General features: G+C 43.3%; 1 protein-coding gene across 1 annotated transcript; it reads right to left on the bottom strand.

The window, feature by feature from the left end:
• Positions 1–3,217: 3,217 nt before the first annotated feature.
• On the bottom strand, positions 3,218–13,924 carry OSGIN1 (oxidative stress induced growth inhibitor 1). Its single transcript, XM_064160443.1, has 6 exons — positions 13,808–13,924; positions 9,441–9,543; positions 7,161–7,297; positions 6,647–6,838; positions 6,233–6,324; positions 3,218–5,583 (listed from the first exon to the last, which is right to left on the bottom strand). The coding sequence occupies exons 2-6, from the start codon at positions 9,523–9,525 to the stop codon at positions 4,590–4,592; spliced, it is 1,500 nt and encodes a 499-aa protein (XP_064016513.1). The 5' UTR covers positions 9,526–9,543; positions 13,808–13,924; the 3' UTR covers positions 3,218–4,589.
• Between the last annotated feature and the right edge of the window lie 13,509 nt (positions 13,925–27,433).

Below are 27,433 nucleotides of genomic sequence, written 5' to 3'. Positions count from 1 at the left end.
TTTACCAAGCTTGGTTCTAGAGTGAAACCTCTTCTGCTACAAGACCTCCTGCACTGTCCAGTGCCACCAAGTGCACCCCCAGTTACACTAGCTTACATGATCCCAGAATTCCAGCATGCTGGGGGTTGGAAGGGACCTCTGGAGATCACCCAGTCCAACCCTCCTGCTAAAGAAGAGGCACCCACAGCAAGTTGCCCTCAGGATTGCAATGTCCAGGCAGGTTTGGAATCCCTCCAGAGATGGAAACTCCACAACCTGTCTGGGCAGCCTGCTTCAGGGCTCCAGCACCCTCATAGGGAAGAAGCTTGTCCTCATGATCAGATGGAGCCTCCTGGGTTTGAGCTTGAGCCTATTTCCCCTTGTCCTGTTACTGGACACCACTGAGAAGAGTGATGTCGCAAGCCTGCCCTTTAGTTACTGGTCAGCATTGAGAAGATCCTCTCAGTCTTTTCTTAGCTTAACCGGACCTCAGGAACTGCCCACAAACAGCTGCATTTCAGAAACTAAGCAGGTTAATTAAGTCTGCAACAGTTTGACAGCTCCCAAGGGTCCTCATAAAGTTAAGCCTTGGGCAATCATCAGACTTGCAATAGGTCGTCATGCTCTGTAGAGCTTTGAAATAGAATGGTCTGGCCAAGACGTGGCTGGACTTAGCTCTGTGCTCAAAGACACAAGGGTGGCCAGAAAGGGCTTCCCAAGACTATTTTACTGCAATCATTTCAACCCAGATGGTATGTAAAAATGGCTCTTTTTAAAAAGAGAGTGCTCTTTTCTTTTGTTCCAGAAGCAAAGCTCACAACAAAACATGCTCTGACATCTCATAAGCCCTTCACCAAAGCAAAAAAGTAGGAGCAGTAAGTTTGTACCTGAATTGCACAATAAACGGTCCCTGGGTTTAGACTTGTACAGTCAGTTCTGCCACACCCACAAGCTTGTTTATTTAAGACAAATCGGCCCTGACTGCAAGGACTCCTTAGCACAATAAAGGCAGAAACCACAATTCTCTCTTTTGTCTTGTTGGCAAACTTCTAATCCCTGTTTCTGTTCTGGAGGTGTCATTTTCTATTCTTCCTGGCAAGTGCCAAAGGGTCATAAAAGCTTGTTCTGTGAAGACTTAAAACTGGGGACTAATTGGAGTGACCCAAAGGAGGCTGAAGAGTCCTGAAGGACTTAGAATGGAAGCCTGATGTGATGCCCTTGTCGTGGAGTGACAAACAGCACCTCTTAGCAGCAGCCAGAGGTCCAAATAAAAGTCAATCTGATCTATCCAAATTGAGTTGAGTAGGTTTTCACCTGAGGCTTCTCAGAGCGACCTGAAGAGCACTGAAAAGACATCAAAGGACTTGCACGGAACAGACAAATGAGTCAGAGTGGTCTCAGATTTCAAACAGACAGTTAACTCACCAAGGTACCCTGGCTGGACCTCACAGGCAGCAAAACAAATGGTAGTGAAAGGTAACTCACCTGACCAATTGCACCACTCCCACCAGTGGTGTTCAACGAGCAGAAGGTCCAGCAGAGGACTGTTTTTTCTCCTTGTCCCACCACATGCTACAGGTCAAGGTTATACTGCATGTGTGAATCCCACATGGGATGAGAGTCTGCTGGCTCTCACAGCTGAATGTTTTGGAGTAATCATTCAGAGTTGCCTCCCTGGATACAGAAAACTGAATGACAACTTGGATTAGCACCATGCAGCCTTGCCCTGAGGACTCAATGAGTAAACCACCACCTCCGCTCTTGAGATCCTCTGCTTTGACATCCCCCCCCAGGGCAGAATGTAGGATATTTTCTAAGCATCAGTTGTGAGAACCCACTTCCCTTTCCAGTCCTACACAGGGCAGGCAATCAGCTCATCCCTCTTGGACTGTTAAGAGCATGGCTGCCTACACTCCGCAGGCTGCTGCCCTAGTTAGGAGCTCCCCAGTGCAGTGTAAATTAGATCAGCAGGAGGTGACATGGGAAACAGGAATGATCAGCATGAACACTACATCTTTGACCTCAGCAATGACAAAAACATTGCACTTGACACCCATCCTTGGCCCTTATTCCCAGCACACTTCAACGTCTCTTGTTTTTTTTTTAAGATGCCTTTTGGCTTTTGTCCTCCACTCCATTTGCTTTCGATGTGGGAATTTGAGATCTGGCCAAAGCCAGTATTTTTAGAAACATGAACATCAATCACTGATTGTATTTTTTTTTTCCCCTAGCAAAGGTCAGCTGCAGGAAAGGAACAACCTACTCTACTTGGGAATTAAGCTCCTAAAAGGAGCATAAGGCAAGGTAAAAGGAGCATCAGCCCTAAAGCCATGTAAGATGACACAGAACCATATTATCCATACTCAGGAATCCCCATATTGCCAAGATTACAGATTCAGGGGAACTGCTACCCTCTCATTTACAGCAATGCTGCCAAAAAGAGCCCTGAGGGGCAGTGCCACTCCTCTGGCCATGAGCAATTACACAGACCAAGAAACCCATCCATACCACTGTTCTGAACCCACAAAATCCTGCGGGGCATCCAGTAGCAGCCATTAGAGAAGAGCAAGGATTGGTGTTTTAACAGTGTGAGCCAGACCCTTCTCAGAGCTGTACAGTGAAAATAAAACCTCACAAGGGGCAGCAGATAAACTGCAACAGAGACACTTCAATTACTTAATACTCCAGAGTTATTAAAGGTGGTCAAATGTTGAATAAGGCAACCCAATGTTGACAGAGCAGTCTCCATCCTGGGAGATACTCAAAGCTTTTCACAACAAAACACCAACTAACCAGGTCTCACATCTAAGCGTGGCCAGTTTTAGTGGGTTTGGACCAGAGGTCCTCAAATATCCTTCCTAATCTAAGCGGCCTTATTGACTTACTGGACTAGGCCCTGATTTGGGATTTTCCAGATGAGGAGACAGTAAGTAAAAGGGAAGAGATTGAAGATCCTCTAGCCAAGAACAAGCTTGGCAAACACCTTGGTTTCCTATTTTGGCTTAGCATCATAAGAGACAGACACTGCCAAAGCACTCTATGAGAGTTCCCCATCCTACCAGTGAGAGGAAGATACACACAAATGCATAATGAGGTGTTCCTAAGGGGCAGAACAATGAAGGATTCAGCAGGTACAAACCACACCCCAGGGCTTGCCAGAAGCTGGTGAATGGTTTATTAGATCATCTCTTGGTCAGAGATTCAATATCAGAGTTAAAAAAACCCCACAAACACAGACTAATTCTGAAATCACTTTATTGAAAAATTTCATACAATAATAGTCAGTGGCAAAAACCATTCAAGTGTGATAGGGCAACACCACAGAGAAGCTCCTTACCCATCTCACCTTGAGGGAGATCTAGTTACAAGCATCCCACCACCCTGTCTATTCAGCTTTCCAAAGACAGGTGCAGCACCTGGTAGAGACAGTTTCAGTGCAGCACAGGGAGCAGAGCCTGTCCTTACATCAAACAAGATTAGTTACAGCTCTGTTTTTTTATCCTGAGAGGTATGAAAGGCCCTGCTGAGAATGCTGTTGGCGACAGAACGTATCATTCCCACCCCCTCCAGCTCATTCACAACTCTGACGGCAAGCTTGTAACAAAGCAGTTTTGCCAATAAAAGGCTTTTAGAAAACCAGTATAAAAACCCTGCCATACACAGCACAGAAATATCAAAAGTGACAGTGCCAATTTCCCCTGTTCTTAAAAAAATAAAACTCAAAAATCACATTACATTAGAAATTCAATAGGCAATATTGCATCTTCCTGAAACAGTCTGTGCAGCAGAAGCCCCAGACAGCATCTGGGCAGATACAAGGCAGATCAGCAGCTTCTCATTAGTTCCGCTCTCTCTACAGCAGCTGCCAAGAATTTGGCTGTTGCAGTTTTAGGAGTTAGAAAGTAGAAAGCAGCAAGATGGCAAACCAAGGCGTTGTAAATCAGTACCATTCCTTCTCAAGAAGGAGGGGGATAAAAGCATTTCTTTTTAATCAAGAGATTCCTGTGATATTGCAGGTTACTTGTTGCTGGTGTCAGTGAGATGATTGTTTTTTGGCTGTTTCTGTGTCAGTTTACTTGCAGAGTGGCAGCACTTCAGGGGTCAGAGATGGTCCACCTTTCAGGAATTTCTGTGATTTCAGCACCTTTCAGTGACTTCTGGTCAAATAAGAACACACAGCTGAGCCACAGGGGCAAACCAACCCATGTCACTCACTTTGCTTCATGAAAAAGACACCGGCAGACACAGGTTTGTTGACCTTGAAATTAACTAGCATTGATTGTTCCCCAATTCCATTTTCAGCAACCTAGAAGGTCCACATAGAAGTGCAGTCTCTCTCTTGCTTCCTACTTCTCCAGAGAAGAGTCAAAGCTCCCATAGCTATGCAGGGAAGGGCCTAGGATTCCCAGGGACTGAAGGTACTGCCATCTGTGAAGTCCACACTGTGTTTTAGTGTCTTAATCTCCTCAATTCAATAACTTAGTGACTCTCTGTAGAGCCTTGGAGAATATGAGGAGTGGGCTTTACATTTGAGGATGTCCAAATCAGATGACTTGCTTCTCTCTGAAGACAGCAGTAACCCATCCAGATGGTCAGCAGAGGGTTTGTTGTTAAGGAGGATTTTTGTTTGCTTTCTTTAACAGGGAGCTGGCCACAGCCAGAGCCCCTCCCTGAACAAAGCGCACAAAGTTGTCTCCAGCCAGAGGTCCCAGAGCATAAAGCCCTTTGTCCTGAGTGCACTCATAGGTAAATGGGTCAACATCTATGGGATTCCTCTTTGGACTGACTGGTTGGCCATTGTCCACTGCCAAGCCAATGCCATTATCTGGCAGAAAGGAGAGGTTGGGGTTTGAGCCAGTTAGAACAAGAGCCATGGAAACTTTATAAACTTTCTGGCAGCCATTCTTGTCCTGCAAGATGCATTTCTTGTCCTTGCCAAAGGACAGCACGTGATGCTCAGGAAAGCTAACATAGCATTCATAGGGCCCAGCACAAGCAGCTGTTTGTTCTTTCATCATCTGATGGACCTTGTGGTATTCAGGGTACATCATTTTGGGGAGCTGGTTAAAAATAAGACCTGGATCACTGACTCCCCTCCGAAAAACATGGATTACTGGAATATTGCAATGATGAGCAAAGAGAATTGCATCAGCAGCTGTCAAACCAGCACCCACAATCAAGACTGGATCTGATGTGATGCCAATGCTACTGTTCTTCACTGCTTCCTCTAGGGCAGACAACTGGTGATAGACATAGGAAAGGTTCTCTCCCTTCACTCCAAGCCAGGTAGGACTATCATATGTTCCTGTAGCTAAGACCACGTTCTCTGCATAGATGGAAAAGGGCTCCTTGTCACCTTCCACAGTTTTGAAAAACCCATCTACTTGGAAGACCTCTGTACTTCTCTCATTGAAGTTCCAGAGCGAGTCACTGTTGGCCTGCTGGTCTTTCTCTGCATGGTTGGAGATGCTCTCTGCACTCACTTTCCTCACAGAGGTCACAACAGTTCCACATCTGAAATTCTTCTGCAGCCCTTTCTTCATCACATAGTGTTGGTAATACTGAGCAATGTCTTCTGCTGTGGCTCTGTTGTTTCTGAGGCCTCTGAAATACGGCACAAAGATCAAGCAGTGGTTAAGCAAGAGGTTGGAATTTCTCCTTTCTTCCACTGAACATATCCTAGAGCCCTCTATCCTGGCGCTGACAGAGAAGATTTATTCAGAGTCCCTGATCTCAGCAATGTTATTCCTGGTATACAGAGCTAACACTCAGGTTTCCAAGCTGCTTGAGCAGAGGCACCTTGCTCCAGGCACAAATCCCATCCCTAAGGACATGGTTGCTCCCTAATATATTTCTCCCATCTTGCTTCTATTCTGTTTTTAACTCCTGAATGTTTGTTACACATCTCAAGAATAAAAGCACTTCAGAGACTGCACAGTACTTGTCATTAGGGACAGCAGCAGTAGACTCAGAAGTCAGATGACCACGTCTTTTCCAAGCTTTATTCAGAATTTATAGTCACTGTGATCCATCTCCCCAGAGGGTGTTGAGAAGGACACATTCCAAGTAGAGCTGCAACTTTACCCAAATCACTGAATGCAGAATGGACTTTTACTGGGAGGGGTAGGAGGGTGTCCTCTCTCTCACTAGAATCATCAATAACAGATAAGTAGTTACATTCAAGAAGTCCACTCCACTCCAGGTTCCCAAATAACCTCTGGATGTCTGCAACTAACCACACCATAGATCTTACCTTCTTTTTTGCTTTAGCCAGTCTTTGAAGGGGAGATCTGGGAGTCCCATCCATTCCCCTCTGCTCAGGGTAACCATAGAGCCCTCAATAGACTGGAACAAGAAACACAGTAAAATGACTTTCAGTTATTCAAACGTAAGAAGCGAAGTGAAATTTTATTGCCTTTCAGTACCACACAGATCATGAAATCAGTTACTTCCTCTGATCTGCTGTCATGGATGAAACCATCCTTGTTCTCCAAAAAGAACAAAAGGCTGCCTCTCAAGGTCTTTTTATTTTAAGCTTTCACTTCTCTCTATGTAAAAATCAAGCATGGATGACTGGTGTATTAGAGGAGCTTCCGCCTCTCCAGTCACCACATCTGGCCATCTTACAACATGCAAGATCAAAGCAGTCAGGCTTCAATTCACATACATGCCAGGCACCCCCAGGAGCGTTTCTGCCAAGGACCAAGTGGGGAATGGCTCTGTCAGTCTCCTGCCACCAAGTGAGGACAGATTCTGCTGTTCCACCAAAGTCTGTGTCTGGACGCTGAAGAGTATCAAACAGAAGAGCCACAGGGCTGTGGGATCGTCCTTCCAGGCCTTCAGACAGATACTCCAGATCCTAAAGAGAGGCAGATCAGACGCTCAAAAGGCATGCCCTGATAGCAAGCAAACTGCTTATTACTGCAGTATTTCCAATCAGTGGCTTTGGTGTTCTGTGAAACTCATTTACTGGCACACAGATCTTGTTATTGCCCAAGGATTACCTCAAGGATCTTAGCAGCAATGCTGGCATTTCATACAAGAGAAATCTGGACAGATGAAAGTACTTTGCCTAAGGCTCATTCTGTTTGTGTACTTGAAAACTCAAGTGAGATTTTTGCTTATAAATATACCCCCAGGAAACTTTACTGTGATGATATGCTGTTTCTCTTCACACAAACCTGGTCCAAAATGGAGACATCAGGTGCCTCTTCCAGTTTCCTCTGAAGAATGGGATGAGGATGAACAGAGTCTCTTTTGAAGTAAGGGATGTAGCCTGACAGCAAATAGGAGAGACAGATTCCTGAAGGTCCATTCCCTAAAAAGACCCAACAGAGAAGAATTTATCATCCTGCAGAGTAGCTTTTTCTAATACATCCAGAACAATTCAATGGATAGGGCACAAGACACAGAGCAAGACCAGAAAGAGAAGTTACTATTGAGGTGAAAGGGAAACAGCTCTGTTCTGTAAGAAATCCCACCTAATAAGGGTTATCTAGCAACAGCTGTTTGGATTAACAGGTCTTGAGGACTTATTCAAGTGGGAGTCAGACCTACCATGGTCCTGCAGGCAGTGTATTAAGGAAAAAAAAAAGCTCCCCTCAATGCTAAGACCACCCCCCAAAACACAGCACTTCAAAAAGATTGCTGCACAACAGAATTCTTCCTGCTGACCACCCAGCAGCCAGGGAAAAACATGATAGATGTGACTCCAAAGCCTAGAGAGAGTAGCCTCTGGAAAGTTTTCACATGACTCTTCTCCAGCATGTTTAATATTTTACAGTGTCTGCATAACTAAGAGTCTGCCTCTGGTTGCTCAGGCGTTGCTGCTCACCAGCACACGACTAACCACCACTACATCAAGCAATGACGATGCAGGGGAGGAGAGATGAAGTGACACAGCAGCCTGTGTTGGCTCAGTGCCCCTGCTGCAAGCATGAGTGACTGGAGCAAAGACTGCTTTTTGGAGATCTGAGATAGAGGGCGGCTCAGGCTGTAAAGCTGATTCTGAGCTGAGCTATGTGAAGGGCAGGACAAGCCACAGCTGGGGTCAAAGTCTGCTGTGCTGGGCTAGGACCAGCAGTTGCAGGTCAGTGTCTGGAATATTCCACTTGCAGGAAAGTTATCTAAAGCAGCTAGAAAAAAATGAAAGCAAACTAAGCTGCAGCTCTAGTAAAAAACACGTCAGCTTTCCAGGTTACTTCTTTAGGACATATAAGGAGGTACCCAAGTCAAACTTAACCACTTGAGTGCAAAACACTCGGCAGCAGAGCATTTACTTTGGACCACACATAAGCTTGATATGGATGGACAGAAGTACAGCTGCCTCTGGAGTTCAGACTATTCCAGAAAGCAGCCAATTTCATGAAGCTGCCAGCACAGCTTAGAGAGCCCACAGCCTTCCTGGAACGGAGCCTGAGGAAGTAGCTGGAATCTGTGTTCAGTGTCCAGTTGAGCTGCTCCAGTCCCACAGAGTGCAAGTCTTCTCACTGGTGCTTCTGAGGCTTTAACCACTTATTCACCCTGGATCCCTGCGTAGGTGCACTAGGGACGTATCAAAATATCCTCCCTCCCACCTAAAAGCTTGTACAACTGAGCAGTACAAAGTCACTCTCAGATTAGAACCTGCTGGCAGCAGTGTCCTTGTCAAACTCACTGTTAGCAAGGATTAAGTACGATTTCTACAGTGCATTAACTTTGAACTAGTCTCTTGGGTGCTATAACTTAGATGACAGATAAGGAAGGAATCCAGCTCCAACAAGGCATTTAAACCCGGCCTCAGATGAAAGGGGCCAACACCTGCACTCAAGCACAGCTCCAGATCAGTCAGAGGGGAAGGCATGACATCATTATTTTTACTTTGCTCCAAGAATCACCGCATGTTACAAAGCTCCTCTCTTCCTTGAAAGAGAGATGAGGCACTCAGCACATAACCTGTTCTCTAAATGGGTACAAATCTCACACCTTTTTACCATTGAACTTTTACAGAAAGCAGACCTGCATTTTCAAAGAATTCTGTGGGAAAAAAAATCCAGAGTTTCAATAGCATCTGAAGCACTTTCCTAATACTCACAGTGGGGGGAAAAAAGATCACACAAACTCACTTTCAATTCAAGCATTACAGATAATCAATTCTATTAGCTGATTATCTGTAATGAAAAGGTTTCAAAGCCTTCTAAATAGCCAACAGAGAAAAAACAGACCCAGCTGAAGTAATGCCCAAGGGGTTACCCATTTTAGTATGAAACAAGAGGCATATCAGATGCCTCATTCCCTACTTCCCAAAAGTCTTAGTAGTCTTTCCCTTGGTGCTTAAATTTGGCTGACAGTGAAAGGATGCAGGAAGAGTGGTCAGGGATTTCTGGTTTAAGTAAGAACATGTGGAACAAAATCTGGAGACACTAAGTCTAAAGCAACAACAGCAGAAGAGAACACACCAATGCTGGCTGGAGAGAGCTTACCTATGATCACAACAGGCAGTGGGTCAAACCCACTCTTATTTTGGGGTCTGGTCCTTGATGCATACATCTTCCTGTCTGGAAGCATTTAGGGTCTGGAATCTACCTGTTAAAACAAATGAACTTTGAATTGTTAGATCTTTTGGAAAAAAAAAATCATGACTACAGCCCACAAACTCAGGCTGATCCCAGGTTTCATCCTTGCATTGCAGACCACCACATTATAGTTCCACACTCCAGACAGGCCTACTTATCGTTTCTCTTCCTGCCCCAAAACCAAAAGGATGATTCCCTGATTACACCCTGGAAAAAAAGGGAGAGCAGCCTTATCTTTCTCTTCCATACATGAATTCCAGTCCCACCAGAGCAGCTGGCAAATTTGGTAACTCTATATTGTAACTGAAGCATTGCAGTTTGTTAATGAGGTTGTCACTTCTGCCCATGCCATGTAGAAAATTGCCATCATTATTGCAAACACTTCTTGCCTTTAAAAGCAACTTGTGCATTTACTGCTTAAGTGGGGGAAACCTCACTCCAGACTACTGTCCAAAGGCTGGAAATCTCCTGGCTGCATTTTCAGATATGCACCATTCCATCACTATGAGACTGTGGCTTGGGGTTGGATTTTGTGTGGTTGGTTTTTTTGCTTGCTTGGTGGAGGTTTTAGGTTTGTTGGGTTGGCGGTTTTTTTTTTTTATGAAGTGCCTGTTTAGTTCCTGAAATCACTTCCTTAACTTTCAAAAAAATAGGAGAGTTCTAGGTCTGAACAAGTCTTTAAACAAAACACACCAAATTTTTTTGGAGACTAAGGTGCTGCTACAGTGGAGTCTACGAAACTAATCCAAGCAGATAGCAAACCAAAGCTTTTTGCCATTCCTGCAGGAATGTCAAGTAGTGACTTTTTAGTTTTCCAGGGAATGTAACTGTACTGTGGCTAATCCAGAAAAGTTCTTTTTACCACAGTAAACATTCCATTTGGGAAATTCAACAAAAGATTTTAAGTTATTTTACAGAGAATGCAGTCTTTTATGAAAAGATCATTCTCATGTTGGATAGCTCAGTAAAACTCCACTGAATAACAGGACTTTATCCAGCAGGACATGCTCTCCAAAGCCCTTTCTAGGGCAGAAGGAACTTTGCCAAGCACTGCATACTTCTATAAGGTCTGGTACATCACTGCCTTTGACACAGATATTGCAGCAAATATCATCTTACAAGTGTAATGCTCCACTTTAAGTGTGACATTTACATCAGCAGAAGCTATAGTAATGCAGTAAGACTCTGGTGATTGAATAAGCAGCAGAAAACCAGAGGTGAGTTTAGGATCTGCAGAATCTCAGGTTTTAAGAGGAGTTTAAGTGCATTTGCCTGCAAGGATGTAACACTGTCATGCACATCAATATACAGCAGTTGCTGGGCTAGACAGAGCTATTCCAAGAGGACTGGATTCATCCAACTAAAAGGGCACAAAATAAGGCCTATAACTTGAATTTAAAACTTGCAGCTTTGTCCAAATTTTTGGATCACAGTTTAGCAACACTTAGAAGTTGCCTGTTGCTAAGCATTAGTCTAAGACTCTCATGCATTTTGTCTACCAGGACAAGAACTACTTAAGACATAGTGGTTGTACTTTCTCATTTAGGTCATTTCAAGCTTTGAAGAGATTTAGATTTCAAAGAAACTTAGGTTCACAGTTTAACTGAGATTCAAAGGTAGAGGCACACACTATGGAAATGAATGCTTTGTTGTGCTGCATCCATAGTGAGGCATGTATCAACCCCTTAAGGTATATTTAATGCAGCTGCAGGAGCACAGCCTAATTGCCCAAGTATTATCCCCAGCCTTCTGGGAAGGTTCTAGTACATGAACCAAAAGCTACATCATCTTCAGCAGCTTGTTGTGTATGTTTATCCCCAAAATTCCCTACCACGAAGCTCCAGTTGCAATTGGTAGAATTCAGCACTGGTGCCTGGGATGGCTGAAGACACCTAAAGAACAGGACATGGTGCGACCACTAAGGCACTGCCTTCAAGCTTAGCTAAACCACAGTACTTTATCTGAAGGTTAGCAGAGGTTTCTTCTCCATGTTAACAAATAAATCCATTTCCAAGTGTACTACACAGGAAGACAATTTCTTATTGATTTTTTCCTAACACAGAGTGCACATCTTATTTCTGTGAAACTACTGAAAGTCTGAAACAAGTAAGCAAGTTCTGTGAGAGTGATCTTCCATGTTTCTGCTCCATAGCACCCTGCAGCAGCATGCACAGAAAGACTGTGAACACTGTGCAGACAGTGGTAACCCAGCAACACCTTGGGATTTTTGCTGGAAACAAGCACTGCTGAACCAACCCAACACTGCACACAGCAACAGTTCCAGGAGAGCAGCAAAGACAACGCTCAAATGCCAAGCCTGCAAGCCCCTGTGCAGGGCTTGGGCACAAACTCATGCTGTTGCATGCAAGCATTTTTCTGGGGCAGCCTGAGGGGGACAAAAAAAGGCACAAGACTGTAGAAGTTAGCTTGGCAGTCCTGTGTGCTTTAGAGGAAAGTTGCCCTGGCTTCTGGCCATGGCACTATGCCACCCTACGCCACCCTGATAGAGATCAAAGTCAGCAGCTGCAGGGTCAGTGATAACACTCTCCTCATTTCATCCTCCTCCATTCTGCACCTTCCACCACATGAAAAAAAGGAGCAGTTGTTGGAATTAAACCAAACTTTAATGGCTAGAGCAGCCCAGTCTGATGAATCTACTAGACCCTGGCTTATACAAGACCATTTTTAGCCAAGGATTTATTCAGGATCCAAGTTTGCAAAACCCCATAACGACCATTTTAGTGCCTGAATTCTGACATTGGACAATGCTGTTAAGACAAGATTAGCTAACAGAGATAGTTCAGTTTATCCTAGCACATCTCTAGACATGGGAGAAGCCTCTTCCACATCCTCTAGCTGCCATCTCTACAATTCATAGTTAATGCTTCATTTTAAATAGAAGGTGAACCAGAAGCTGAACCTGTTTATAGCTATTCTCATCCTTTAGGCTAAGGGTTTGACTTCTAGGTGTAGAACTGAGCTCAGAGCATCTCAGGCATTTAACTTTAAGGCCATATGTTCACTTCCCCTGCCATTTGACATAAAGGTGGATTATTTTAATTATTGTTTTTTTGGCATTCTTATAATCAAAGGACTACACACACCTTAGTAACCTGCACAGCTAATACAGTATATCAGCTGAAAGCCTGTTCTTGCAGGGGCTACTGGAAAGCACACAGGACATTGAAGTTCATTCCAAATCTATACAGAATTAGTCAGCAGCAAGAGAAAGCCTGAGCTAGCAAGAAACCCAAGACTGCTGCCCTTACTCTCCTTTTACGTAGAGCAGGCTTGCTGGGCACTCACACAGGCAGTGTAGTGATACCGATCCCCATTTGATTCCTGCTTGAGACTTCCTACTTTAAATGGATGTCTCTTTTCTCCTCCTCACTTGGGAGCAACCTTCACAATTTATGTTCTTACTGCTTCAAAGGCATTTCACTATCTTTGACATTACACAATTGCCCATTCTGGGCCAAGCTCCACATACCCTTCCCAACACACAGCCTTAAGCCTAGAGGGACTGCAACTCACAAATCCATTCAGTGTGGGCCCTATTATGTTTCAGGCTGCACAACTGAAACAGGTTTTGAGTAAAAGGAAAAGCAAAGACGCATTTACCAAGAAAATTACACTAAATGATCTTTAGCACAAATAAAAAGCCAAGTTCACAGAATCACAGAATGTTAGGAGCTGGAAGGGACCTCAAAAGATCATCTAGTCCAACCCTCAAAGTTAAATCAGCCATAGCTGATTTAACTAACATAGCTCTCTCTATGACATGAACAAGACTTCTACTGAAATAAGGATAGAAAGTGCAGCCTGTACAGCATGTGGGGAGAGTTCAAGAGGGCAAGGCAGTCATAAAAGTAATGGAAGAGTTACCACGCCATCCAAGTTTGAAGAAGAAGAATTCTAACAAATACAACTGTTCTCTTCCTCTTCATTTCCTCACCAACTCACCTATTTCACCACCAGTTCAAAAAAATTTAATTCATTAGTGGATTTAGAAAGAGAGATCTCAGTAGTTCTGACATTTTACACTGTCCTACATGTTTCAGAAGTTTGGTTCTCCCTCCTCCCAGCTTGCATTATAACTCTTATATGCCACACCAGCTACACTACACACACAGTTAAAGCATGTAGGAAAAAAAGCCCAACAATTGTATGGTAGAAAACAGTAATATCTTTCTAGAAACAACTCTGTGACATTCAGAAAGCAGTGTTACAGTGTGCCAGACAGAGCTCACTGTGCATACTTAGAACTTTCTTACCTTCAGCAGCAGGTCTGATAAGCAGTGGGATCTTTAGGGAAATGCCTGTCCAGTCAGGAAAGCCAACCAAACCACAAGCCTTCAATCCTGCCTCTGCTCTAACACCGCTGTTTAAATATAGTAGGCTACCAGCGCCGCGAGTAGAGGAGAGGAGGAGCTGAAAGGAATGGAGGTGGAGCAAGGAAAATACTTATAAGCATGAGTCAGCAGAAGTATTTCCTTTCCCAGCTTGAGAATGGATGATGTAGTGATCTTCCTTAGTAATCTTCAGCTGACACGACTAGAGTTAAAAGCGAGCTTACAGAAGCCACACACAGCAGAAATCCTGCACTGAACAAATACCTTCTGTTTTAAAACCTGAAACATCACAAAATGCAATGCTTCCTGGGGCAGAAATGAGTTGTTCCTCTGTACATAAAAGCAGATCTGCTACTTATAATTACAGGCAGGAATAAAAGTGATAGGATTGTACCATATGCTTGCTTTAAAACTTTGTGGCTACAAAATATCACACACAAACTCACTTTCAGTTCAAGCATTACAGATAATCAATTCTATTAGATGATTATCTGTAATGAAAAGGTTTCAAACCCTTCTAAATAGCCAACAGAGAAAAAACAGACCCAGCTGAAGTGATGCCCAAGGGGTTACCCATTTTAGTGTGAAACAAAAGAGGCATGTGTGCCACCTGGTTCCCTACTTCCCACAAATCTTAGTGGTCTTTTCCTTGGTACTTAAATTTGGCTGACAGTGAAAGGATGTAGGAGGAGTGGTCAGGGATTTCTGGTTTGAGTAAGAACATGTGGAACAAAATCTGGAGACATCAAGTCTAAAGCAACAACAGCAGAAGAGAACACACCAATGCTGGCTGGAGAGAGCTTACCTATGATCACAACAAAAGGACAAGACAATGTGATCACTTTCTTCCTCCTTTGGACAGATTGTGGTATCAGTTTCATGTTATTGTTGTTATTATTATATTATGCATATAATGAGTCTGAAAACGTAGACCTCAGTTGCTATTTTTCCCTTCAGTGAGATAAAATGTTACAAACCTGCTGCACAGTAGCAGTAAAATGAGTCACACCACATGCTGTAAAACTTACAGCATACCAGGACATTCACCCAAGGTATCTTACTCAGTGCAATAATCAATCGAGCCTACTAAATTTAAGGTGTCCTTAACAAATGAAATAAACTCATGCCAAAGTGTTCATTTCAAGTAATAAGTGCAGCATATTTTTATCTCTGAGGCCATCTATTCTGAAAGGACCATCTCGAGGGAATCAGGAGGACTGCCCATACCCACTCGAGATGTGCACTTTGAAGCGCGTGATGTAAAAGATAAAAGGAGTTCATGAGAAGGAATTCTTTACTCTCACAACCCACATCAAAGTAGGGTACTTCATAACCTATTTAAATTCTGCCACAAGAAGTTGTTCTGATAAAATATGAAGCTATTGTTTCACTTAAAATTTAACTAACAATCTTCCTCTGAGAATATGTCTCAGCCAATACTTACCAGACTGAAGGGTGTGGGGGTTTCAAAGTCTCCTTCACGTTGTCTGGCCCTTTATCCAAGGTACTATTTTCAGAGCTCTTAAATAACTCATACTGAATTTTTGACAGGAGTAAGGGTCTTTATATACATTATTCAGATATTTATTGGCAAGTAGCAAATGTATTTGTATCAGTCAAGGGAAAATGAAGCTAAGGCACTTGTTCAGTTAGGTGATTAAAGTCCCGTTGCTAGGTTTTCCATACAGCTATCGTCAACATACCATGGTGTTGCTTGTCAAATGTTTTAGAACAAAGATGTTCAAAGTCCATACTTGCTCATAGCATAGATACAAGGAAAAAAAATGTATGATGGTTTGGCAGACTTTACAGGCAGTAAAAAGCAGAAAGATTTCCATATGTGCAAATCTGCAGAAATAAGGTTGTCCTCTATGTACAAGAGGGGATTCTCTTCATTTCCCATGGAATCTCTACTTCTGCAAGGATATCTTTCCCAAACCACAACCTCCCTCATGTTTTAACAGGCAGTACAGGGAAATATTCATGTACAACAATAACCCACTGTCCCTTTTTTGCTTGCACAATAAGACCATTGAATACAGCAATTTGGGGACTACTTTTTGATAGATATCCCCACAGACCCAGCAGATGGACGACACATCAATGTTACTGTTTCTCCTTGTGTACCTTGACTAGAAACAAATAATTCAGTCCAAAGCTTTTGTCTTCACAAACTTTCCAGAAGAGGAAGCAATTGTGCAATCTGTACTTAGCCTGGCAACCAGCCTTCGACCTACAAATTTATGCAATTCATTATATTGTCTTCCTGATTTATTGCATGCAGGATCATTTGGATTATATAAGCTTTTTTTTTCCCATTTGGGCACTTCACTAGAGATTTCCAGCATGACTTTGCATTATTTTTATTCACAGCTGTCAGAGTATGAAGCTGACTAACAATACTAATCCAATACTAACCTCTCTCTTTGCACAAACTGACCAAACTGACCATTTTAGTGGTGGAGATTTAAGGGTCTTTACAGGGCTTCAGATTTTTATAGGAACAAAGATCACCACAAACAAATGAAAAAACACAAGCAAAACACAACAAAATCCAAACCTGAGCCCCAAAACTCAAACTCTTCTAAACTACCTCTCTGTTGACTCCTTCACCAAGACGTATTTCGCTGTAATCCAACTTTGTAATGCACATTTCTGTGTCATGTGGGAAAAAAGGTTTGTCAGCCCTGTGGAGAGTGACCTAAGAGTCTTGGAGGCTAACAAGTTAACCATGGCGCAGCAATGTGCCCTTGTGGCCAAGAAGGCCAATGGGATCCTGGGGTGTATTAAGAAGAGTGTGTCCAGCAGATCAAGGGAGGTTCTCCTTCCCCTCTACTCTGCCCTGGTGAGACCTGTTCTTGAATACTGCCTTCAGTTCTGGGCTCTCCAGTTTAAGAGGGACAGGGATCTGCCGAAGAGGCTCCAGCAGAGGGCTATGAGGATGATGAGGGGACTGGAGCACTGCCTGATGAGGAGAGGCTCAGGGACCTGGGGCTGCTTAATCTGGAGAAGACTGAGAGGGAATTTAATCAATGTCTATAACTATCTGAGGGCTGGGGTTCAGGAGTGGGGGACAGGCTCTGCTCACTTGCTCCCTGGGATAGGACAAGGAGCAATGGATGGAATCTGCAGCACAGAAGGTTCCAGGTCAACACACGGGGGAACTTCTTTACTGTAAGGGTCCCAGAGCACTGGCACAGGCTCCCCAGAGAGGCTGTGGAGTCTCTTTCTCTGGAGACATTCAAGGCCTGTCTGGATGTGTTCTTCTGTGATCTGTGTTAGATAGGATTGTCCTGACCTGGCAGGGGGGTTGGACTCAATGATCTCCCTGGGTCCCTTCCAACCCCTAACATCCTCTGATCCTGTGACTTAACTGGAAGTGGCCAATAAAATTATTTATTTATTAAGCTGTCAATAAAATTCATTATTTGCAAAGGTTTCTCATCTCATCTTTGAACTTTTTCCCTTCAAAACTAAAATAGCAAAGCTTAGCCTGTAATGAAGGTTAAGTAAAATCATCCTTGTGCAAAGGCTTGTAAAAAGCTCCTTTCTTTAAAAAGTTGATTGGACTGTATGTTTAATCTGTGACATTACAGATTGCCTGCAGATAACAGAAAAAAAAAGGGTCAACTCTACCTTTGAGTGCACTTGCAGAGAGCATAAGGGCACAGAATTAGAGCATTACATTTGCTTTTGCAGTTAACATTACCAGCAATCCTGGGTGCATTTGTTGTCAAGGTCAGTTTGTTTCCCTATAGATCAGCCATGATACAGTTCTCAGAACTCACACAAGTTGATGCCATGTTTTGCCAAGGTAAAATCAGAAGAATATGCCAGGAAGAATGGACAGAGCCACAGCACTGCTCTGGGGGAACATTTTGCACCTAAACAATCCCTGTAGACAAAAAAAATCCTCTTTACCAGTTGATTTTTTTTTCACCTTAGGTCATTAAGTTCTACCCACCCACGTCCTGCTCTGTGAAACCTGACAGATAACCCTGTCTGGGGGAGCTTAAGGAGTAACACCCCTCTGGTGTCAGAATCCATTGTTGTTACCTGTGTTGCTGACACACACTTCTTAACAATACCTCTCTAGCATCCACCCTCCCCTCTAGCCAGACTTTAGGTGTAGCATCACTTTGTGCCAGATTAACATCACATACTACATTGTTTCACACATCAGAACTTCATGTTCTGCTGAGTTTTCATAATTAAACAAACACTCCCAGTGTGATCTTCCATGGGCTGTTACAGAAGTGCTTTGATGGTTTGGTGTTCCTTTCAATTATGGCAAAACATAAATGAAAAATTCTTCACTTTTTCTGCCCAAGAGAACATTAAATGCAGATCCCCCAGTGCAGATTGTTTGATCTAAGGCAAAATCTCACATTAGTCTGACCAAATATTTTGGTTCTATATGAGCTCTTTGCAGTACTCAAAATCCAGTTTCACTTTGTTGCTGCCTAAAGCATCTCTGTCCTTTTTCACACAGGAAAACTTCCACTTAAAAGTGCCTTATCTTATGCACTAAAACTAGACCCCACATATTTCATGTTAATAAATGGCTTGACATCAATACTGAAACCTTTTAACTGCTTTCCTTCTGCTTCAACTACCAAAAAAAAACCCTTATTTTTCACCAACATAACCTGGACCCACATCAACAAGCTGCTCCTTGTAGATGTCGTGGTACCCCACCTCTGACAGCAGCTGGCTCTCTGAAGTATGTTGCTTGCTCTGCTAAGTGAAAGGTAAAAAAGACATGGGGAATTCCAGATATTTGCTAGGCTTGACAGAAAACAAATAAAAAAAAAACAGTTAGGCAACTTTGCAAGTTCTGCTCCCAGTTGCACTTGTGACTTCCTATAAGTGTTTATGTTTTCACATGGCTTCCTCTAAAGAAAGATTTGGCCCAGAGTGCAAATGCTACTTTCCAGTGTCCTAGCCAAGGCCATATCTGTGCTATGCCCTTACTTCTTTTTACAGTATTTAGGCAGCTGGGTGCAAGGGGAGAGAAGTAAAAGGTTCACCACACTCATTTGTTATTCAAAGGACCATAGACCTCCCAGGCAGAAAAATATTGAAATGGTTTTGTCTTTGTAACCTGGAAAATTATTTGAGGAAAGTAAAAAGCAAAACCCTACATATTGCTGAAGCTATTTTAAAACAGTGAGTTTTGGTTATCCCTACTCTCAACTCATTACCTTCAAATCATTCTCTGTTCTGAGAGGGTCGTCTTCTAAATCAGTGAGACCAAAACAAAGATTTTCACCATGGTTCATTGTCCAGAAGTATCAGCCACTTCCACCACTGTCTGGAAAACATCTGCTAAGAAATAAACTTGGACAATTGAGAATCCATCATACTACCCAGGAGGGCTGTGAAGCTGTCTGCATTCATCCAGCCGTATATGTGGCTACTCTGCAGGAAAAACTTGTGTGGGCACTCTAGAGTGTATTAAGAATGCTTTATTGGGAGATCCTGCACATCTGTCCAGGCTAAGGGAACAAGAACAGAGAGCACTAGCAGAGGTCTAGCCAGTCTGTATAAACATGCTTTGAATGAAATGTTCCTAGCAAGTACAGAGTAGCCCTCTACACTGTAAGACAGCAAAAATAGAGTCAATGAGTTCACATGTGAAGCATCCAAGATGAAAAGCAGTGCAGAATGCTGAGTGGCTGTGCACACATTTCCCTTGGTCTCACTTAGAAACAGGCCAGGATCACTGTTCTCTAGTTGGATGACAGGGTATGGGGATGACAGCCAAATCTAGTCTGCCTTTTACTTCCCAGCACAATACACTTTGTTTCAAAAACTAGTAGGATGCAAAGAGGGACAGTCCTTAGGCTCAGGGAACTGTAGCCAAGCTCATTTCCCAGAAGGAATGGGCCTTTGTAGATACTTTGCTCCTCAAGCACAACACACAGAGGAAAGTTTGGACGACAAACACCACATTCAGACCTCCACCATGATCTCAACATTCATGTGGTCAGGGGAAAAAGTAAACACATGCACTTTCATTTCAAACAAACAGCAGCTATGACCTAGTCAAAGATTAAACAGCACATGAAGCTGGTAGGGAATTTTCTCTCTTCTTATCATAATGTCAATATGTTCCTAAATATTTACATGAGATCAGGATATCAGGATCATTTGAAGGCATGGCCTTAAGTCTCTACAATTTTATAGCCAGTGTTCAGTTATCCTCTTTTAATCCATACTGGCTTTTAGCAACCCTTGGTTTAATTAACTAAACTGCTGTACCATATAATGATGTACCAGACAACTTAACAAGCATGTGCCCCAAAGCAGAAGATACCCCACAAAAACTAGCACTCATGGTTTCTTGACTGGAATAATCAGAGAAGAAATCCTGAAGTAGGAGGTATAGTCTAACTGTGAGCAACTTTGAAATGCAAGTGGGCAATTCAAAACTGGCAAAGGAGCATGTAATACAATTAAGTTTAACTCAGGAACACAGCATTTCATAAAGAAAGCTGCAGAAAGCCTTTGGGAATTCTTGGATTCATTTCTTTTCCTCAGATGAAGCAATTCTGCAGCTCTTTAGCCTAACTTGGAAGTTTTCTTTCTTTTACTTTATAAAGATCAAGAGTCACTTAAGATAAAATATTTAGTGGAATTCTTGAGGGCTTAGAAACATAGAATGGTTTGGATTGAAAGGGACCTTTAAAGGTCATCTAGACCAACCCTGCTGCAGTCAGCAGGGACATCTGCAACTAGAGCAGGTTGCTCAGAGCCTCCTCCAGCCTAGCCTGGAATGGTTCTAGGGACGGGGTACCTACCACCTCTCTGGGCAACCTGGGTCAGTGTCTCACCACCCACAGTGGTAAACATTTCTTCCTCACAGCTACTCTAAATCTCTTCTCTTTGTAGTTTAAATCCATCACACCTTGTCCCATCTCAACATGTAGAGCTAAGGACATCTGGAGCTAACACAGCCAACATCACTGATTTCCTCAGAGAAAAGCAAGCATTTCTGTAGCAGAACAGAACAGTTTTGAGCCATGAGGATTTAGAAATTAACTGTGCCATAGTTATCCTGTAACTTCCTACCCTCAGGGTTTATTTTCATCTTCCTCCTAAGCAGCTGACACTATCTGATGTAGATTCTGCTTAGATCCACATTGCCAAGGCTGATGTTTCTGACATGCCACATTTTCTTTCTGCTGTAACTCTGGGAGTGTCTAGGAAATTCTAAGATATTTTAGCATGAAAGTCCTTTCCTCTTAACAGGACTTTCATGCACATTGGAAGATCAGCTGAAATTATATACTCAAATGCAAGTTTTCCTTAGACCCAAATTTTCTCCTCACAGTAGTACCATACGCTACAACACTGACTCCAAGAAGCGAAATTTAAGTCCCTTGGAACTGTTGTGCATAGAACTGGATAAACCAGCATCTTTTCCTACGACAGTCACTTAGTCACAATGCAACAGTAATGCATTAAAGTGGATCAAAATTATTTCACAGGTCAAGCTTTCTCACCTGTAACTGACTGCTCTTTTTCTAGACTAGTTTAAGGAGGCTGCAACATGAAAGGATCTGCCACTTGCTGTGAAATAGAATCATAGAATCAACCATGTTGGAAGAGACCTCTAAGATCATCCAGTCCAACCTAGCACCCAGCCCTGTCCAGTCAACTAGACCATGGCACTAAGTGCCTCATCCAGTGTTTTCTTGAACACCTCCAGAGACAGTGACTCCACCTAGGTCAAAGCTTTACAATACTTGTAAAACTGTGGGCACCCAAACAGAACCCACCCGTAGGAATGCAGGTGTTCAGACAACTGGTTGTGAGGAGTGTTGGAGCCTGGAATGCGCTGGTCTGAGATACATGCATATATTCTGGGGTGGATTCTGTAGCCTAAGAACACACAAATTAGAATCATAGAATGGTCCAGGCTGGAAGGGACCTTCAAAAGTTCACCCAGTCCAACTCCGCCCTGCAGTCAGCAGGGACATCCTCACCTAGACCAGGTTGCCCAGAGCCCTCTCGAGCCTCACCTTGAATATCTCCAGGGATAGGCCCTGACCAACTCCCTGGGCAACCTGTTCCAGTCTTCCACCACCCTCATAGTAAAGAACCTGTTCGTAACATCCAATCTAAATCTGCTCTTCTCTAGTTTGAAGCCATTGCCCTTTGTCCTATCACCACAGGCCTTTGTAAACACTATGAACTCTGACAAGATCTGGCCGAGTGAATTTACAGGCAAGAAAGCAGCAAGATTTCTGCAGAAGAATAAAGCCATTCAGTAATTAATTCCCCAGTGCAGTGGTTTTACAAATACCTAGTGATTTGTGTAATTCCAGTCATCTGCTGACAGTCATCCATTTCTGCACATGTCAAAGCTGAGCCTAGCTCAACCAAATATGTGTGCAATACTGCTGCAGCAAGGACTCTCTTTCAGTACATGTATTCAGCATCTAACAAAACCCAAAATCCCCTGAAGATCTCAGTTGTTTGCGGAGAGAAACTTCACTAAAAGTGTCTTCCTTGCTTCTCCTCCTGTTTCAGGTGTATTTTTTTTTTCACAAATGACTTTGTTGTTGTTATTGTTTGGGGTTGGGGTGGTGGTGGTGGTTTGGTGGTGTTTGGTTGGTTGGGTTTGGTTTTGTGGGGTTTTTTGGGGGGTTAAGTGTTTTACTTTGTCTATCAGGCAGGTATTTCTGGGCTACAGATGACAGACTCTACAATAGTTCTGTGTCCTTGCCAATAGTTATTCCATAGAGAAGAAGGATTTATTTACACTCTGCTCACATTTTTGGCAGCTGTTTCTGGTTTTCCACAGAGAAAAGGTCCCAAGCAGGGATGAAAGGGGAGAGGTGTTTCTGGCTCAATATTTGTCCTGATTGTGAAAATGCTAAGTTTGAATCATCAAGCCAAACCTCTATCGAAGATCCTGAGGACAATAATATTATGTGACCTCTTCCCTCAAGGCTAAAGCCACACAGTAGAGCTGTGACAACAAAGTACCTGACTTGCTCTGTTTATCAATCCAGACAGACAGTGCCCAGCAGGGCAGAAGGCTGTGGCACCAAGCTGACCAGGAGCATGGGCTATCTCTGGTATCAGTTTGCTGGAAGCTCTGATCAAGGCGTTATCAAAAGCCTTCCTTTGCACTCCTGACACCCTGAAGGTTAATGTGCAAGGCTGTGGGCAATAACTGCAGATCAGAGCTATTCTGCCCTGACATGGGGAGCTCGTCCTTGTCTCTGCTGTTGCAAGCAGCTTTGCCTGAACACGTGCCTGAGCTGTCACACTTTGCAGCTAGAGCTCATTCTATCTGCACTGCTTGTAGGGGCACAGACATGAGACAGGTGAGACTGACTCAAAAGGGCCATCAAGCCTTGTTCCCTATCCACAGCAGTGGATATCAGCAGACACTCAGAGAGAAAGGGATGAGCATCTGATGCTTGTTTTGTGTCTTCCTCTACCTCCAGCTATTTGAAGGTGAAGAAACAGGCTGGAATCTGATGAGGTGTACACACTTGGTAGCACCTTCCATTTAATTTTATCTAGTTCCCAATAATTTCACATGTGGCCTCTAGCACTTGTATAAAAGAGAGATTACTGATCCATCTCCATGCCACTCAGCTCTACATAGTCCCATTATATTCCTCTCAGTCTTCTGACTTATTCCCAACTCAGAAGCCGTTCTATAACCTATATTAACCTCTTTTTGCCTCTCTAGGCCTCCAGACATCTCACAAACCGAGATATAAAAAGCACATCATCCAGTAATCTAAGCACAGCTTAAACATAGGTCTATGCAGCAGCCTTTTGATTGGCTTCCATCCTTTCCTATCACTAGCTCTGCTTCATTTACAATAGGCATTGAGATCACAAGACAATTTATTACAACCTGAGATTCCAGTCCAAGCTGGTCCCTACTCTTATTAAGTTTCTTTGCCTGAACCTGTGCCAGAGTGTGAGACAACACACAGGAACTGTGAAAAAAAGTGTAAAGTAGAATAAAATTTCATTGCACAGCTTGTTCTTGAAACCAGTGCCATCACCTGCATGCCTGATAAAAAGCAAAGTGGGGACTTTCCTGATAGTTCCTGTTCACAAATAAAGCTCAGCAAAATAACAAGGGTAAGCATGTGGGAGGAAGTATGTTCTCACCTCATACCTCAGGAGGCAAGCGGCCATCAGTAAGTACTGAATCATGAAGAGCTCAAATTGCACTAAATCCCCTGGCCAGATCTTGATCTTCTCTTATTCTGTCACCTGGAAAAAAAGCAGACATGAAGAGTTTATGCAAAGTCACCAATAGGTTTGTCTCAGGAGTGGATGTTATTCATGCCTATTTGAAAGAAACAAAGTATATGCACAGCCAGTGCATGAGCTAACCTGAAAGAGACACAGTGGCTATTGAGCAGCACCAAGGTAACATGCAGGACTTCAAAAACACTCCCTACCTTTATTTCAACCAGGAATCTGCCTGATGAGAGAACCCCTGAGCCCACTGAGCTGTTAAAAGCTTTTCTATTACTGACCATGAAGAAAATTAGTCTGATATTCATAATTGTCTCAGCAGCAACAACAAACCATGTACCAGTTGTCTATTTGCTCAGCTTTGATGCCCCCACTATGGTAAGACATAAGAGAAACATCATTTCCTAGATTCTTGGCACTCAGCATTCAGTGCATTGCAAGGTCAGTACCTCTGAAAAATAAAGTCTCACACTGCCACAGGAATGTTTTATGGCACTTAAGAAATCAGCTCTTGACCTAGAATCACACTGGCATGCTGACTGGCACTGCAAAATGCACTGCAAAGGAGCAAGATTCCAGAGAACTGAGGGTCTGGAAAAATGTTTTCCACTGACAATACTGTTGAGAGAATTTATAAGTTCAGTAAATATATATATATATATATTTAAAGGCAATAATTTCAGTGGCATCTAAATACTATGAAATTTTAACACCAACAAAACATTGGTTTATGTCTGTACTTAAATGATTTAAATTTATATATTGTAAATAGCTGCTTGTAAATTCTGCTAGCTGTAAATAAATTGCTTCATCTATATTCCCAGGGTCCGTCTGAGTTAGCTGGGGCAAATACAAAAGTGTGGGGGGGCGGGGTAACCCCCAAACCATCACATTTTTAATTGGCTTTCCCAACGTGGGGCTAGATATTTCAGTGAGTGGAAATTAGCTCTGGGAATTAAGATGAAGCTAATCAAGCAGCTATTGTATTTGGTTGGTGCATTGCTCTGGTCTGGTTTTGTTTTCTTGGTATTTAGTTGGTTAAAAGGTCAAATTGTTGCTTATTTCATTGATCTGGCTTATAAGAAGGCTAAAGCTAAGGCTTTCAAACATGTTCTGGAGCTGGGGTGATTTTATTCTTGGTTATGCTGGTTTTAATGTCACTGAGAATATTACCAAGTGATATTACAAGAGCTTTTGTCAATAATGTTACAATCAATGAGAGTCTGCTTTAATCCACTGCTCTAATGAGGGTCATCCAGCCTAAGACAGGAATTCCAACTGTTTGTATAGAAATGCTCGTGTAAAACTGTTTTTCTTCTCACAGTTTTTAATATTTGCCCTCATGATTTTAATATTCATATTAATTTTGGCATTATTGGTGAAAAATTCAAAACCAGCTTCTGTAAAGCTAGGAAAAAATTCTGTGTCTCAGAAGCAGTCTCTCTTCACAGCAAAACAAGGGAACACAGTTATTGGCTTCCCCCTTGCCAGCCTCTCCACCCTCCTCTGTAGGTTCTGGGAACACAGCCAGCGTTCCCGCCACTAACGTAAACAATGATAAGGATAACCAAAACAAGCCACAGAGTTTAGCAGGAGCCTCAGGAGCACAGGCAGGTACCCAAAATCAGAATGTTCCCAGCAAAATGAAAACACCTCAGGGTTGGCAGGCATCCAGGAGGAAGGCAAATAATCCCACTAATGTTAATACTACTACTAGTGCTGGTAACGCTAGCCAGTCAGTCCAAATCCTAATGACACCAGCTCAGCTAATTCGAACCCCCAGCCAGCAGACCAGAACCAAAATCCTCCTGTTAAAAGCAAGGCAGATTTGAACTCACAAGCTCCAGGTCAGACCCCTAAGGATACAAATGCTCCAAGTCAGACCTCCAATAATTCAAATGCACCAGCTCAGCCCCATTAGGATTCAAACCCTTCAGGTCTGACTCCTAAAGATTCAATCCCTCCAGCAGACACATCCAAGTCTGTTGCTGCTCAGGCCCTTTCTGGCACCTGCTAAGGCAAAAGCTAAGACAAAGAGTGGTTCGCAGGAGGATGTAAGACAGGGGACCTCTGGTGATCAGCAGCAAGAGGAGGAGGAGGAGGCAGTTAGTCTGCGAGACCTTGTAGATGTGCTGAGACAACAATACTCAAGTGAGAGGAGTGCTGTGAGGTTAGCTGCCAGGAGAGAGGATGGTTCCAATGAGTTTAGGAATGCTATGAGGAAGATTGTGTTAGGCCCTTGCACCACCAGAACAACAGGAAGAGGAGGAGGAAGATGACATCCAAGGCTCCAAGGATCCACTCAGAGAGGTCAGGGAAGTTAGGAAGGAATACACAAGGGAATCAGGTGAGCCAATCCTAAGCTGGCTAGTGAGATGCCGTGGCATTGGTGCTAATGCCCTGCAGGTAGGAGACAAGTCTGCCAAGCAGCTGGGACCACTCACTAAGGAGAGTGGAGTGGACAAACACCTGGCAAGTCCTCTTGGTAGGGTTAGCTTGTGGACACGCCTTCTGTTGGCTGTGGCTATGAGATATCCTTCCCGAGATGATTTGCCATGGGCTGCCAAGAAGTGGAACACCGTTGAGCAGGGAATTAAGCTTCTGAAGGAGTTTGCTGTGAAGGAAGTGCTTTATGGAGATCATGGCACTCATGAGCCTGACGATATTCCTTTGGGAACAGGTCTCATGAAGAAGCTTATTAAGCTTGCTCCTTCATCCTATGCTAACATCTTGGCCAGTAAGTTCCTAGCAAGGAGTGATAATGGAAGATCTTTTACTGTTGGTGAATTCACTGACCAGCTCAGGCAGATTGAGGACAGCTTGTCACATTCTGGTATAATCTGTGCCATAAAAACTATGACTTCTGAAATAAAGGGCATGAAAGATGGTTTTGAGAATACCATGAAAGAACTGAAGGAGGATCTTAAAAACATTACCAATCTGGTAAAGGATACCGTTCCTGCATCATCTGAATGGGTGAATGTTTCTGCATCAGAAACAGACGCCCACCTCCTGCAAGGCAATTCCAGCCAGGAGGAGACAAATTCCACCCAGACAGCAGCAATCATGTGCGTCACTGTGGATACTTCTGCGTGACACATACGGTGAGAACATGAACAAATGGGATGGTAAACCTACTTCAGCTCTTTCAAAGAGGGTCAAGGAACTGCAGAGTGGCAGAAACAGAGGCAGCAATGCCAGGAAAGTAGCTGTCACTTCTTCAGCTCCCGAGAGCAACTGCAATTGTTCCAACAGTTGCAGTTCCTCTCGCAACAACACCAATCACTGTGTACACCCTACATGCCA

The sequence above is a fragment of the Pogoniulus pusillus genome, chromosome 20 (genome assembly GCF_015220805.1).
Source record: "Pogoniulus pusillus isolate bPogPus1 chromosome 20, bPogPus1.pri, whole genome shotgun sequence".
Classification (NCBI taxonomy): Eukaryota; Metazoa; Chordata; class Aves; order Piciformes; family Lybiidae; genus Pogoniulus; species Pogoniulus pusillus.
Note: the sequence above shows the minus strand (reverse complement) of the source record. Positions and strands in the feature narration are given on the sequence as shown.

Coding starts and splice junctions, on each gene's coding strand:
- OSGIN1 (XM_064160443.1), bottom strand. CDS start 9,525: ATGCTTCCAGACAGGAAGATGTATGCATCAAGGACCAGACCCCAAAAT. Junction 6,839..7,160: donor ATGTCTCCATTTTGGACCAG/GTTTGTGTGAAG, acceptor GCCTCTCTTTAG/GATCTGGAGTATCTGTCTGA. Junction 5,584..6,232: donor TGGCTAAAGCAAAAAAGAAG/GTAAGATCTATG, acceptor GCCGTATTTCAG/AGGCCTCAGAAACAACAGAG.